The sequence below is a fragment of the Rhopilema esculentum genome, chromosome 12 (genome assembly GCF_057945365.1).
Source record: "Rhopilema esculentum isolate cy_ngs chromosome 12, ASM5794536v1, whole genome shotgun sequence".
NCBI classification, from domain to species: domain Eukaryota; kingdom Metazoa; phylum Cnidaria; class Scyphozoa; order Rhizostomeae; family Rhizostomatidae; genus Rhopilema; species Rhopilema esculentum.
The window spans coordinates 3,603,401-3,618,893 of NC_142826.1; the positions used below are offsets into that span (position 1 = coordinate 3,603,401).

General features: G+C 39.5%; 1 protein-coding gene across 1 annotated transcript in view; it reads right to left on the minus strand.

Moving 5' to 3' along the window:
- Positions 1-15,493, minus strand: part of LOC135681523 (large ribosomal subunit protein uL5) — a 32,526-nt gene that overhangs the window by 13,222 nt on the left and 3,811 nt on the right. The window contains exons 2-7 of the mRNA XM_065196041.2: positions 13,304-13,527; positions 5,990-6,688; positions 4,166-4,340; positions 3,802-3,902; positions 3,215-3,296; positions 1,273-1,418 (exon numbers count right to left, since the gene is read on the minus strand). Of these exons, the coding sequence (XP_065052113.2) occupies positions 1,273-1,418; positions 3,215-3,296; positions 3,802-3,902; positions 4,166-4,340; positions 5,990-6,688; positions 13,304-13,522 (1,422 nt within the window). The 5' untranslated portion in view covers positions 13,523-13,527. The remainder of the gene's footprint in view (positions 1-1,272; positions 1,419-3,214; positions 3,297-3,801; positions 3,903-4,165; positions 4,341-5,989; positions 6,689-13,303; positions 13,528-15,493) is intronic.

Sequence of the window (15,493 nt, forward strand, 5' to 3'; positions counted from 1 at the left end):
CCAAGGGGGAGGGGGTGCTAGAAAGATTTCTTTTAAGGAGGGTGTCCTGTCCCAGGTTGATGGCTCCATTCATGACAACCACCATGTTTGCCAAATGTGCAATTACAATGCCGTTATTATCGTCAAGGTGAAAAGCCAATTGATGATCCTTAGAGGGGTACCGCATCGAACCCCAACACCCCGTTAGCGCCACTCCTGCTTCTACTTCGTTTATTTTCCTGATATAAGATTTAAATCAACTTTTAACAATTTAAATGAGGGAAGGAGGGAAAAAAAGGAAGGAGCAATATTCTAATATTTTCTTTATTGCTAACATGATAGGAAAATGATTAAGATACATTTCTTAGTGAAATTTATTTAGATATATTTCAAGTAATGAAAAGGCTCACAATTGCGTCAAATAGCGTAATAAATAACTAAATAGCACAGATAAAAATTGAACAAAGAAGGAATGAATTGTGAGAACATAATTGACGATAAGGCAAATAATAAAAAAACTACTTTAGTATTAGGTTAGAAAAAGCTAGTGAATAAAACAGAGCAGTACCACACGATTTGGGGGAAGGTGCTGAGCACGCCTGTACATTTACAAAAATAAAATAATAATAATAATAATAACTTCTTTATTTAAGGATGGCTCTTGTTGCTAGCTCACGAGCTAATTTAAGCCAACCGAAACATAAATATAAGATACTTTAATGAATTAAATCTAAGTTATGAACGAGAGAATACTATTAAAGAATATAACTATAAAAACCCTAAATTACCTAAATACAATCTACACAAACTACAACTGCAATCAAAATCATAGCTTTGAATTTTTCTTCTGAAGTTGTTAAGTGTCTGGGACTCTTTTATAGAAAATGGCATAGCATGCCATATCCTAAATGATTTTGATACATTGACTAAAATGCATGTAGGATATACTTGAGAATACACTTGATGACACTTGCATCTCTGGAAAACAGCTGTTCGTATGCATATGGCCGCTGATATAGAGTAGGAGGGGGCAGGAGGGGAGGAGGGGAGGAGGGGCATGAAATGAATCAAATGTAACAAAAGTATGCTCAAAAAACAGTAAAATGTTTAAAACGATTGCAACAAATAATTACAAAAAACTTTCGTAAATACTTTCTTATCTAACCTAACGCGCGGGCTCGGTATCACCCTTCTCTTTTGCCCCAGGACTCCGGAACTTCCTTGCGTATGCACCATCATAATGCAAATAATTTCAACGAACAAACTTGTAAAATTGTATTTTGTATAACATACCTGAAAACCTTTGTACTTTATGAGTTCCTTCAGACGGTCAACAATAAAGAAGTTATGCTCATCATCATAGTAACCGATGTCACCAGAATAAAACCAACCATCTTTAGACAAGCACTCGGAGGTCGCCTTTTCGTTGTTTAGATACCCTGTAGAAATAAATACGTCAATAAAAGTTTGTAATTCAATATTTGTGAGAGACAATCGAGCAATCAGTATAAAGTTCGACGCATGCACAGACGTAGAAGACATTAATACAACATATGCAATCGGCAAAATCTGGTAGAGTTAAAAGAATTTAGTAGCCTTCTTATGATTTTAAACTGACGCCTTTAAACTCCAAACTCAGAGTCAACAAAACTCCTGGCTCTAAATCTGGTCTTACAAATTTATGCCACGCCATTGTGAAAGAAACGATACTTTCTAACAAGAAGACAGTTCTCCAGCTGATTCTTCATTCAAATAATTAAATTCTATTTTGTTCCATGAAAACAAGCTCAGATTGACCAGAAAAAGACAACAAAATTTCAAAATCTTTCAAGTTCTTTGAATCGAATTGGATTCAGGAATAGACAACTTTAAGCATTTAAATAATCTTGTATTGGAGGCCCATCAAACCAAATATTAGCTCTGTATCTATATTTAAAATGTAGTTACGAGGTATTCTCCTTAATTGAACCTGGTCCAAGAAACCCAATTGTAAAAATAGCATTTGGGGGCAGATTTGAGTTGGAGTGTGACTCTTATCTTTTTAATAACATCAAACTTTGTAGATGTACGAGGTTTCATACTGGTATCACAATCTGCATGGTGCGACCATCTGTCCTCTCCTTTTTCTAGAAATAGTTTCTTTTTATTATTTTTCGTTAATTTTGCATCTTCTAATCGTAGTTAATTTAGTTTATATGTTGATTGTAAATTGCCAAAGGGTTGCTATGCATTCCAATTAGAGCTGTTCAAACCTTCAGATAATCCTATTCGGTTATTCGGTTTGAAAATTAACGAATATTCGATTATTCGGCGAATATGGGTGTGGAAAAATGGGTGTGCCAGGGTTGGGGTCGAAATCTGCAATCTGAAATTTATTGTAATTTGTTGAAAACAACCAACAGCTAATCAGTCATTACAGAACCATTAATTTTTTTGTTTTCCTATTGATATTTCCTGTGTTTTACGTAACCTCAAATGGTGTGCTACATAGCAATTTTCAAAACGATTTTTTAAAAATAAATGTTTTCTCGAACCTTCCCTAGCATTAGTTGCCCCTAATGGCCAGAAAGTCAGTATTCATTTAATGAAAAAAAACAAACGTCATAACTTTATGACAACCATTTTTAAAAAAGGGCCGGTTTCCAACATTTTGAAAAGTGGGACGCTTTCTAGCATGGCTTCGATATGGGTGGGGAAGTGAAAATTTAGCACCCGTAACAAAACATTCAAACAATCATTGTGACTTCCAATAGTGAGGTTATTCGCCCTCATCGTCTCCAACCGAATAATCGTACTATTCGAACTATTCGCTTGTAACCGAATATTCCCTTTGGGCTTCAGCTAACCGAATACCGATTATTCGACCTTCAGTGGACAGGGCTAATTCCAATGCTCCCTGTGGTATCGTCTGGTAAACTTGAGTATGTTTTGTAAAGATTTTATGAGAATATACAAAGAAAATTGCAGCCATTTTGACCTCGAGCATGAAAACGAGTTTATCACAAGCTGATTTGTAACAGAACAGACTATCAGTAACCAATAAAAAAATCATACTCTTTCAAAATACTATTGAAAACCTTAACAGCTAGAAAAAGCACATTTGAAATGAAATAATTCATTTCTCTTTGATAGAGATATCGTTTCTTTCGCTTTTTTGAAAACCCGAAGGCCAAGCCGGAACTTTTGCGCGGAAACCAGAAACACCACCAACAAGATAAGTAATGCAATCACATACCTTTCATAATATGAGGCCCTTTGATTACAACTTCGCCGCGCTCATAAGGGCCTAGAGACTCGCCAGAGACTATGTCAATAATCTAGAAAGAAAATACCATGAACAGAACTTGGTTTAGAAACAAAAAGTTAAACATTGAGAAATTAAAGCATAGGAAGTTAAGCATGGGAAATGAAAGACTATCGTATAAGACTAAGAGCCTTTGGCTAGGTATTAACCACAAACAGCAAATGAAGCAAATCTCAATATAGAACAAAAAGTTGAGCCATCTTTTGGATCCCGAAATTACTTTTTCGCAGGCGAGGTTAATAATGAGGAGGGGGCGGGACGCTGGTTGGACAGCAAATAGATCAGTTCAGTACTCACAATACTAATATATTTCTAAGCCCAACTTGTGTATGGCGGGTGTCTATACTGTACGTTTTTGGCAAAAAAATATTTTTCTAACCACAGTCCCAGCAAGAAAAATTGCTTTCCATCCCAGGTGTATAGGGACGTATATGTAGGAGTACCCTGGGTACCTGACCCATAAAGATTCGAGCGCGGAAATCTTCTATTTTCGCATTAGAATGTATGTAAGAAAATACCTTGATTTCAGAATTTGGAACAGGCTTCCCAACGGAACCGAGCTTTACATCATCGCCCGGTGTAAGTGTTGCAACCGGACTGGTCTCAGTCAAACCATAACCTGGCCATGAAAAAAGCAGAAAGATAATTATTCGCCCGCACTACCCGCAATTTATTTCACGCGCGCTCAAATTTTCCATCCGCGTACTTTTGCATATTAGCCGGGCGAAGCCCCTATTCAATAAAATTTTACATTATCAACACTATAATTTTCTAAATGTGCGTGACTTCAGGCGCGTAGTTACAAATTTTTAAATAAACTTGTCCTCGCAAGAAACAAAGTTTCCAGTCTGGTATACAACTAACAATGTAAACGTAACTCACCTTGAATTATTTTGATTGCTTTCCCAAACCGGCTATCAAAACTGTTCCAGAGATCCGAACCAAACGGAGCGGCACCAGTCGTTACAACCTTGAGGCTCGAGATATCATATTTCAGCACTTCTGGCGATTTGATAAGAAACAGGAGTAATGGTGGTACTAAACTGGCATAGTCAACCTAGAAAAACAAGGAAGGTGCTTCACATTGATCGCTTCACCTGTTGTTAAATGAAGAATGTGGTCCCGATGGTCCCGCTTTATGTTGATGATCTGTTTTTACATAAACCTCTTTTGGTGCATCAGGAAAAGTCAAAACCTATACCTGATAACATGCCCTTATTAAATACAAGACGTCATTCTGTATGCAAAGATCAAAGAAACGGAAAATCTTTTCAAACATACGAAAAATTCTATCACAGGAATACTAAAAAGGCATTTACAGGATGCTCAATGGCTCTTGCGCAACTGGCACGCTTTGCGACTAAATTTAAAAAAAACAGGCCTAATATCGCACTGTACGAAAATACAAAACACTTCTTAAGTTAACCGTTGCTAAGCATGCGGGTTGTTCATGAGCCTTTAAATTACAAAATAGTTTTTAACTCACAAAAATGCTAAAAATGCTTTTACAACATGCTTATCTTACAAATGAAACAACTTCTTTGACCAGCAACCGGATACAAGCAAAGAGCCTAAATGTGTTGTTACTTTCCGGACAATCTTTGAAACCGGCATCAGGACCAGCCTTATGTGTCTACGTATCTACAATGCCTGCCAAAAGTACTTGGAACACCCAACAATTTACGCTGCATTTGATATCTTTCATTCCTTTCATGAAAAAAAATTACTACTTCCGCCCCCTTCCCCCTAAAACAATGTTGATGATTTAGAGAAATATCATAAAAGAAGCGCAAAAGAAAGTGCTTCCTAAAATCCTAACCTGTTTGATAGTAAACCAACATTGTTCTGTAGGGGAGAGGGGGTGATTGGTTTTGACCTTGGAAATTAATGTCAGTGTTCCAAGACTTTTGGCAGGCATTGTAGTTAGCACTTTGACGAACAGACAGATGTAGTAATGTCCTTTGCATCTCAACACAAAAAAGCCTTGAAACAAAAAGTACTAAACATATTTTGAATGAGTGTGTAAGTATTTCCCACCATTTTCCAATTAAATACATCATGCAGATTTGGTCTCAATTAACACAATTTCCTAATTACTTCATGAGGACTACATTCCAATTGCCCATTAATCAAGCTATTAACTAATATCGAATATAAAATTTAGTCTAGAAAAAGGTTCGTAAATATGTCACGACATTAAGGCTTTATAAACATCTTAGAACGCAAAAAAATATCCCTCCAAAACAACATTGAAATATCCAAATTGAAATGGGGTCACATGAGCTTTCTTCATACAGAGGGGTCCACCCGATAATTATGGGTAAAAATTTTCCTTTTGATACTTTTGGGCACCTTAGTTAACAATATACCTTTGACACTTATAGGTTCAACTAACACAATAATAACAATGAATAAAAGAACAATGCGTTTGAACTGAATATTATAGGAAACAGTCTAAATTATTGTGACTTGTGGTCTCTTATGTGCTCAACAACAAGATTTTGTATTTGGATATCATTTGGATAGTTTTCCTCTGGATTCCTCTTATTATTCCCTTAATGCCCTTTTTATGCGCAAAAGCTAGTTTTGCCTATCAAACAATTATAGCAAGAACGAATAGGTCTCCTTGGTATTTCCAAGAGAATGATATAAAAACAACATATAATCTAATATTGGGTAAAAGCATTAAAGATAAACATAACTAACCTCATTGTTTTGTATCGTCTTTAAAAACATTTCCGGCTCAAATCGAGGAACTGTTACAGTGGTTTTCAAATGCTCAATGGCACTGAGCAATATAGTGACTAACCCATAAATGTGGAAAAAAGGCAATATAGCCAGGATAATTTCACGTGGAATATGATCTAAGAATTTCCCAAACTGAATGAGATTTGAAACGATGTTATGATGGGTCAGCATGACACCCTTTGGCACCCCTGTTGTGCCACTTGAATACGGCAAAAAAGCGCAATGCTCTTTTGTGTCGATTTTGTACGAGTTGTTCTTGAATTCGTCTCCAAGATCGTTATGAACATCAGCCCAGTTAATAATTCCATGTTGCTTAGTTTCACTATCACCTAGAAGTATAATATGCTTCACGCCAGTTTCTTGTGCTGCTTCCAGCGCTGTTTTTAGGAGTGGCTCGATTGTCACCAAGATTTTAGAGCCAGAGTCTTCAATTTGTTTAACTACTTCACGACGTGTGTAAAGAGGGTTCATTGTTGATACACAACCACCGATGCCCAGAGTGCCAAGGACTGCTGGTGAGTAGTCTATAGAATTTGGAGCATAAATGGCAACTTTGTCGTCAAAACCAAGGCCGCATTTCGTAAGAACTGATCCGAACTTTTTTGAAAGACCATGCAAGGTTTCATATGTGTAGCTCTTTCCGCCAACTCCATCGATCTAAACGAAAAAACCTGTGCTACAGATCTACTAGTTTTTACAAATTCCAACGGCGGAAGGGTGAACATAACCATTAAAAGTGGAAATTGATTGGTTGATTATTGTTGCAAACCGTCTAATGCTCCTTCTCTTTAAATGTTCAAGGCTACAACACTACAGGACCCGTCGTTGAGGCTATAAACTACTACAGAAGGCCAGAGATCAATTTTTGGATAAATTTTTTCGAAGCATTCTAAAGATAGTGAAGTTTCGGTCCAGGCTTATTGGTTTTAGAAAAAATTCAAACGAATCTTCTGATAAGTCCAGAGTCCACCTAGCCCTCTTGCCACGATGTTACTGTCATTTTGCTTTTTTAGTTCTTTGTTTGTTTGCTTGGTTTTCTGGCATTATTTGAATAAAAAACCTCATTTGGACATTGGTTGGCCTAGTTTGCTTTACATGAGATGCTGTATGCCAACACAAACTGGCCTTGGTTTTCGCAAGTACTACCCAATTTCAAACTCTGATTAAACACACTTTCGCTGGTCAAATCATGGTAATTTTGGTGTCAAGCGTATAGAAAGAGTTGGCAAAATATAACTCTTAAAAAGGAGCAGGAAAAAAATTTCGCTGCCTAGACACTTCAACAAAGATCGAAACGCATTGTTTACACTATTTTAATGATATGATTTCCCTTTCATAAAAATACTTCAAATATTGTGCCACTCTAGGCAAAAAAATATGCGATTCATTACCGACATTAGAACATTCTTTTTATTAGCCACATCTCCATGTGAAATCAGGGGCGGCGGACAGTGCTATTATCGCTATTACTTTAATAGCAATTTTTCCAAGGCCACTTCTTGTGTAATGTAAGGAAAATAAATCGAAAACAAAAATTTTCCACAACGGTTCTAGTTGTAATTGCCTCATTTAATCAACTGTGATCAAACTAAAGTTGCCGCAGCAGACCATTCATCAAAAACCAATATACCACGGCCAGTGGCGGCGCCAAATGGTGGTAATTATCCCCCCCCTCCCCCCCACTTTTGTCGAAACACGGTCTGCATATTTCGTCTAAACATGGATTAAAAAGCACTAGGTAGGGGTAGATCATATTTCCTAAGGAAATTTGACCTGATACAAAGCACTGAAACGAGGCAAATAGGGCGTGGTCTCACGGGCAACACCAATTACCCTTCCACTCTGCAGTAGCTGGCACCGCCACTGACCACGGCACGAGAGGAGCAGTATGACCTGATCTAGCATAATATTACGCTTTTAGCATAATATTGACCAAAAATCGTCATATAGCATAACATCTAGCATAATTTGGAATCTAGCATAACTCTGGCAAAATTTTGATATTTTTTGAAAAATCATTGCTTTCATTGCTCTGTTGTCCATCGCTACCAACTACAAACACTTTACACTAGCATCTCTGATTTCATTTTGGGAGATAATCGTGACTTCCCCTTTCAGGATTTTGCCAGATACTTGGAATGGTTAGCAGCCAAATATTTTATGGTTGGCACCCAAATTCAGCCAGCTAAACGCAGACACAAAAAAGCTAAACTTTTGCTAATTGTGGGAAGTGATAGCGTAATCAAAATTTGCTTTGAAGGTTATATAAGTTTTCACTTGCTTTTATCTTAAACTGTCTGTTATCTTTCACTTTGTTTCATCATTCATCATTCATTATTTGCAATTTTGAAATTATTTGAAAAAGTTTTGAATATTATCTGTGCAAAAATTTTTGTTTCCTTTGCGTTTTCGTTGTTTTTTGCAAAATGCGGCCAGAATTCAGCCAAATTTTGCTTCTTCGGCCAAATCTATTTATGACGGCTAAGGGGTTTTGAGAAACTGCCAAAATGGAGAAATTTGGCCATCAAAACCGTTGATCTAAATCGCCTTTTTTACAAAGAATGAGTACACTGGGATTTAGATGAGAGGTCAAAAGGGCAAATGGCAACTCTGGCCATTTTTTATATTCTGAGCATGCGTTAGCCTCTTCCTCGAGCAGGGTTGCCTTGATTTGCAATTAAGACCCCGTTTACATGAGAGCGGATCCGAACCGGATCGGATCCAAAAGAGTACGGATAGGCCTTGCGTTTGCACGGAACTGGTGGATCCGGATACTTTTGGACCCGCTATCCAAACACTTTTAGGATCGCTTTCAGAGGTGATCCCGTATGGACCCGACCTGGACCGGATCCTGTGTAAACGGGTGGATCTGGTCCAGATCGGATCCGTCTACGTTATTTGTCGAAAGTGAGACAGAATATTTTTCAATTCAAGGTATTTTGAATATGTAATCCGTGGCTTTTTGGCGCCAGAAAACCGAACATCAATTTGATAGACTACTGTGTTGAAGAATTATTAAGAAACTTTGTCGTCGCACTTTGTCCTCAAATTTTCCTAATCCTGCCCATCTGCAAGCTTTGCAGTTTTGTAGTCCTACTACTACTTTTAAAAGTAGCGCAGTCTTTTCATCAGTCCACGAAAGTTTACCCTTTTTAACGTTATCTCCTTCCATGTTCAGGTTGACCTGTGTTTTGATCACGCACAATGCTCTGAAAACCTCATGTGCGCGCCAATTTTCGAAAAGCTCATGCGCCTAACCTGTTGAATTCATCTGGATCCGTTCCCGTGAAAACGCAAATGGTTCTGGATCGGATCCCGTGTAAACGCATTGCCACTTGAGGGATCGGATCCAAAAGTATCCGGATACTTGTGGATCCGATCTGGTCCAGGTCTTGTGTAAACGGCATACCGGAAAACAAGGACCCAGGACCTTAAGGTAGGACCCAGGACCCAGGACCGAGGACCAGGACCGAGGACCAGGACCGAGGACCAGGACCGAGGACCAGGACCCAGGACCAGGACCGAGGACCAGGACCCAGGACCAGGACCGAGGACCAGGACCGAGGACCAGGACCGAGGACCAGGACCCAGGACCAGGACCGAGGACCAGGACTGAGGACCAGGACCCAGGACCAGGACCAGGACCCAGGACCGTATATGTTTTCGACGATGCACTCGCTGTTTCCTTTATAAGAATACCAAGTTATAACATTGCATACCATGAACAATTGTCCATAAATCCAAAAGTTTTACACATCGAACAAAAGACTGCACATCATTGCAAGGGGGAAATGAATCTGATTTTATTCCGACTTTGTGTGAAAAACGAAAACTCGGGTAGCTCGGGAATATGTAAATGTACGATTTAACGAAAGCAACGCCTTGAAATGTGAAATACTCTTATTCAGGCCCATCGGAACCGGGGGCTGGGGGGGGGGGGCTGGAGCCCCTCCAATAATTGTCAAACTGTAGTATGTACTAAATGAGTGTACAGTGAACTATAACAGTGTACTAGATATAACAGTGTACTAAATGAGAAGGGAAACAATGGGCAGCCTCCCCCCCCCCCCAATATGAATTTCATTCCGTCGGCGCTGTTATTGGCCATGCAAACCTGACGTGGTTGTTTTAGCATAGATGGCTAGCACAGCAATTTCTAATCTTTAGTAGAATCGGGGTATATTTGATGCACACTGCAAACCTTATAACTTTAGTAAGCCCACATCATTAAAAAGCCACCAAAGCATAAGTAGTCCTAATATGTTTAAATAGCAAGACATTAGAACCGTCGATCGCGACACAGAATTCAACCGCGATCTCCCCATTCTGTGATCCTGGCGAGTGATTTTGCTTGTCTACAATTGGCACTGCGCATATCGACAAATCATGTCTGTCGCGTGACAGATCATGCGTGTACCTCTAATGGCACTCATTTGCTGTCTAGGTGATCAGAAACTTTGCCAAGTCATTGCTGCTTTAAGTGCTCAAAAGTGAAATTAGGTGGATTGTCGCCACTTTTCTTTTTCAGAGCAGAAACGCTTTCCGGAATACAAAATTTTTAAAACTTTTTTAAATCAAGATCACGACTTCTGATGCATATTACAGCCGGCAATTACAAGCATACAAAAAAGAAGCCATTCCTACTTCTAGAGCACAGAAAGCAAAGAAACGTTTTGCTGACAAACCATTTCTGTCTTTGACATCTTTAATGTCTAAACACTTTTTAAATTTATAAAGACTATTTACGCTTTGATGGCTTGTTAATGATGTGGGCTTACTAAAGATATATGGTTTGCTGTGTGCATCAAAGATACCTCCATCCTACTATAGAATAGTAATTGCTGTGCTAGCTAACTATGCTAAAACAACCACGTCAGGTTCGCACGGCTAATAAGAGTATTTTGAGTGTGAGTAAACGTTGCAAGCAGTAGTGTAGAGCTAAAAAAAGGGAGACGGGGCCATAAAGCTTTCTCAATATTGTATACAAAATGAACGTTTCAGTTGTTTTCGTTTGCATGGCATCAATTTCTTTACCTTTCCACTTTTTCTAGGGTTAGAAAATTTTCAAATGTTTTCAAAATTTTCAGGAAAATTTTTTGCACGATGCAGGTTGTTTGGTCATTTTAGTTCCCAGGCATGCCTCAGGTTCTGAGTCCTGGGTTATGAGTCCTTGGTCTCCTCTTCCGTCACTTGAAAAATGGCACTCCTTTCTTGGCAAACATTGGCTGCCTGGGTCATCAGAAACCTTGCCAAGTCATTATGTACTGCAAATGTTCAATAGAAGATTCAAATTAGACGAACTGTCTCGGGACACCGCTTTATGGGTGTCACGATAAGATTCCAAAGAAATTTCCTTTCTGCTCTTTTTCAGATGCATTAGTTTCTTTTTATTTAAAAGGAGCCCGCTTTAGAAAGATTTAGTGGTATTTTTCAGAGTAGAAACATTTTATGGAATAGTAAACCTTTTTCAAATCCAGATCAGGACTTTTGACACAATGGTTCAATCTGAAATGATAAACATACTGGCACCGCGGAAGGGGGCTGTTTTTAAAACCATACACAATCGACTTGTTCTTGATTATGAGCATGCTTAGCGCCCCTACCTCAAAAAAAAAGTTTCAGCCCCCTCACTCTTTAATATGCTCCGCGGTTAATGAAAAACATACCAAAGGGAGTGCAGCCATTCCTGCTTCTAGAGCACAGAAACGTTCTAATGTCTTGCTATGTAAACATATTAAGACTACTTATGCTTTGGTGGCTTTTTAATGATGTGTGCTTACTAAAGGTTTGCAGTGTGCATAAAATATACCCCGATCCTACTAAAGAATAGCAATAGCCATCTATGCTAAAACAACCACGTCAGGTTTGCATGGCCAATAGGAGTATTTCACATTTCAAGGCGTTGCTTTCGTTTAATCGTACATTTACATATTCCCGAGCTACCCGAGTTTTCGTTTTTCACACAAAGTCAGAAATAAAATCAGATTCTTTTCCCCCCTAAAATGATGTGCAGTCTTTTGTTCGATGTGCAGTTTTGGATTTTGGATTTTATGGAAAATTGTTCATGGTATGCAATGTTATAACTTGGTATTCTTATAAAGGAAACTGTAAGTGCATCGTCGAAAACATATACGGTCCTGGTCCTCGGTCCTGGTCCTGGGTCCTGGTCCTGGGTCCTGGTCCTGGGTCCTGGTCCTGGGTCCTGGTCCTCGGTCCTGGTCCTCGGTCCTGGTCCTCGGTCCTGGTCCTCGGTCCTGGTCCTCGGTCCTGGTCCTGGGTCCTGGTCCTCGGTCCTGGTCCTGGGTCCTGGTCCTCGGTCCTGGTCCTGGGTCCTGGTCCTCAGTCCTGGTCCTCGGTCCTGGTCCTCGGTCCTGGTCCTGGGTCCTGGTCCTCGGTCCTGGTCCTCGGTCCTGGTCCTCGGTCCTGGTCCTCGGTCCTGGTCCTGGGTCCTGGGTCCTGCCTTAAGGTCCTGGGTCCTTGTTTTCCGGTATGCCTGTGTAAACGGGGTCTTAGCATAATTTTTGCAAATCTAGCATAACTTATTTCCAACTTGATACACGAACTTGGCATAATTCCAAAATTGAGATCTGGTCACACTGGAGAGGAGCCCCATTCTTCAGCCACAGAAGGCCCATACTATTTCTTGGGCCTTTTTTATAGCAAATGAAGGAAAACGAGAGTACATTTCATCAGAACTCCCTTTGTTTACAACGTTGTCAAGGTGTTAAAGGATGTTCACCTCTTTTCGCAGTCTCGAGAGACGGGAGTTACTTTTCTCGCGGATTTCTTCCTGGGTCTCATTCTTCTTTCAATTCAGATCATACGCCTCAGTGGTTGCCGAACACATTCCATTCCACTACATTGTTTATGACAATCACTTGCCCAGACCTGTTGCGCGAATGATTGTCAAACGCGTTAATGTATCAGTATATACATTATTATTGTTCATTGCTTCGATTGTTTATTCTTACGTTTAAAAGCCTGTTCTCTGTGTTTTTCTGGAATGTTTTAAATGTGAAATAAACAATTGTTTAGGCATTCTGAATAGCCTAGTATAAAACAACTTGAGCACTCCAGATCAACTAAATTCGGAATTCTTCTGCCCCCAACCCTGGACCCCATTGTTCACTAGCTGTTCTAATGAACTCTCACAGGTATTATTTTCAAAAAGTTGGCAAACTTGGTTTACGCCCCGCTGCCTTGCTATAAAAATCTCAGATGTAAAGGGCATATAAGCCACATCTCCACGAGAAACCGAAAGCAGACACTCACCAGTGCAATTTTCTCTGGGTTTTTCACAAAATTGTTGACAATGAAGTCATACACCGATGAATTTGTTGGAATGTTTTCATTATATTTGCTTCTTATTGACTTGTCTTCAGATGCGACAGTGTACTTGCTTCTTTTTACATCTGAGGTACATACCATACCAATACATTTTGTGAAACCGGAGGTTTTGGTGCTCAGTTGCACACATCTGTTTGAGATCATTTTTACTGAAAAAATAAAAAGTGAGAATTCATGAAAAGTAAAATAAAAAGAGTAGTTATGGTTTCAAAAACCTAGAACCCCCCTCGAGGACAATCTACATCCATTCTTTCCAAGGTCAACCCCCTGTGGTTTGCACTTTTAATATTCTATCTTTTTCATGTATATAACTATTATTTTTTTTAGGACAGGTCCTTTGTTGACAACAGCACGTCTTTGCTGAACAAAGTGTTATTGCTGAACAAAGATCCCACAGATACTAGGCATAACAGTGGGGGCCTGGTCCTTTTCGCCTGGGGGGGCAGTATCAAAATGGTGCCCCCCCATAACTAACACTATTGTCTCATTCCTGAGGATATTGGCAGTACAGGGGCGGTGCCAAGAAATTCAAAGTGGGGGGGGGGCTCGAGTTAATAGCTTTATTTGACTAAAAACCAACATTGGGAAAGGCCGGCGAGAGGTTGCCGGGAGGCCCTTGGTATAACTCTGAATAAAAGAGGCTTTCTTGCGAGCGGAGCGAGCAGAAAATTTTTGCGACCACGCCCTTTAGATTGGCTTAAAAAACATTTCAAAATATTTTTTGCAGTCATTTTCTTGAAATCGTTTAAAAATTTTGCTATTTTTAAGGCATCCTTTTAGCACGTTTGATTAATTCCAGTCTTAAAATGGATTTCATAACTTTGTAATAAGGAAAAGAATCCATCCTATCTTTGTATCGTCGAGACAAAATGGTCCTTTCGTGAGAAATGAAGCAATGAGACAAAATCTGCTGACCCCACATGAGCAGGTTTCTGAAGGCCATAAAAGAATTTAACTACGTAAGTTTCCTAACAATCCTATAAAAAATTGATTAATTTTTTCGCCCCTGCGAACAGTACAAATTTTTTGTATGGATAATACAGTACTGAAGGGGCACAAAGACATGCCCTTGAAGTGAGAATGTTTTAGGGGGTATGGGGGCGTGCGCCCCAATAAAGTTTTGAATTTCATGGCGTCTTCTTTGTCTTTGCTGGCACCTAGAGACCTAATAACCAGACAAGTCGGTCGTATCAAACTTTTTTTTAGTTTTCGGCACCCAACACAAGCTTTGGCGAACCTAAAAAATGTCAGCTGGGGGGCCCTCCTGTCAGGCTGCCCCTGAGGCATAATATCGACACTTTATTGGCCAGGCCAACGACAATATTTGCATGGCAAAGTGCTCTGCATATTTGTGCTGCGCCGCAAAATACCATAGTCAATATCAATGCAACGGCCCATATCAATGCAACACAGCGATCGAATTGAATCGATCTCGATGTGAACGATAGCCCCCCCCCCCCCCCCCATAGTGGTTGTGATTCACACATTCATGCACAATTTGTTGACTTTTCACGCATTCACACACTGCAAAATTGTATTTTCACGCTCAAGCAAACAATAAATGTAATAGTCCTGTTTGAAGGACTGCAACACTACTTTCAAATTTTGGATGAACCTAGAAAAAGTCTCCTCGCTTGTGTCAAAAATGTACTCGAAGCCTATGTTAACCCCAGTGGCGGAAATTGAGCATTTTTCCTGGGGGGGAGGGGGAGGGTCAAAGACACTTAATGAACCGACAAAATTTTTGTATACATTTCTAGCAGGGATGAAGCCGTATAATTTCAACACGGGGGGCTCTATGAAATTTCTGAGTTTTTCTTTTCATGTAGTAATTGCATTTTGAGCATGACGAAGGTTGATGTTTTCTCCGATCATTGGTTGAGCAGCCAGGCAGTACATTGATTGTTTCAGCGGGCAGTTGAGATCAGAACATTGATACCATGTTAAGGACGGGGGCAAAATGTTTATATTAGTGAAAGCCGCCACCTTGGTTGGCGGCGAGAAAAACTTTTAACTAAGACATTCAAAGAATGGCCAGAAAATGCAAATAAAATATTTAAAGCAACGATAAGAAAGAACCTTATTTTTAAAATTAATGACCCATTGGTTGGATTT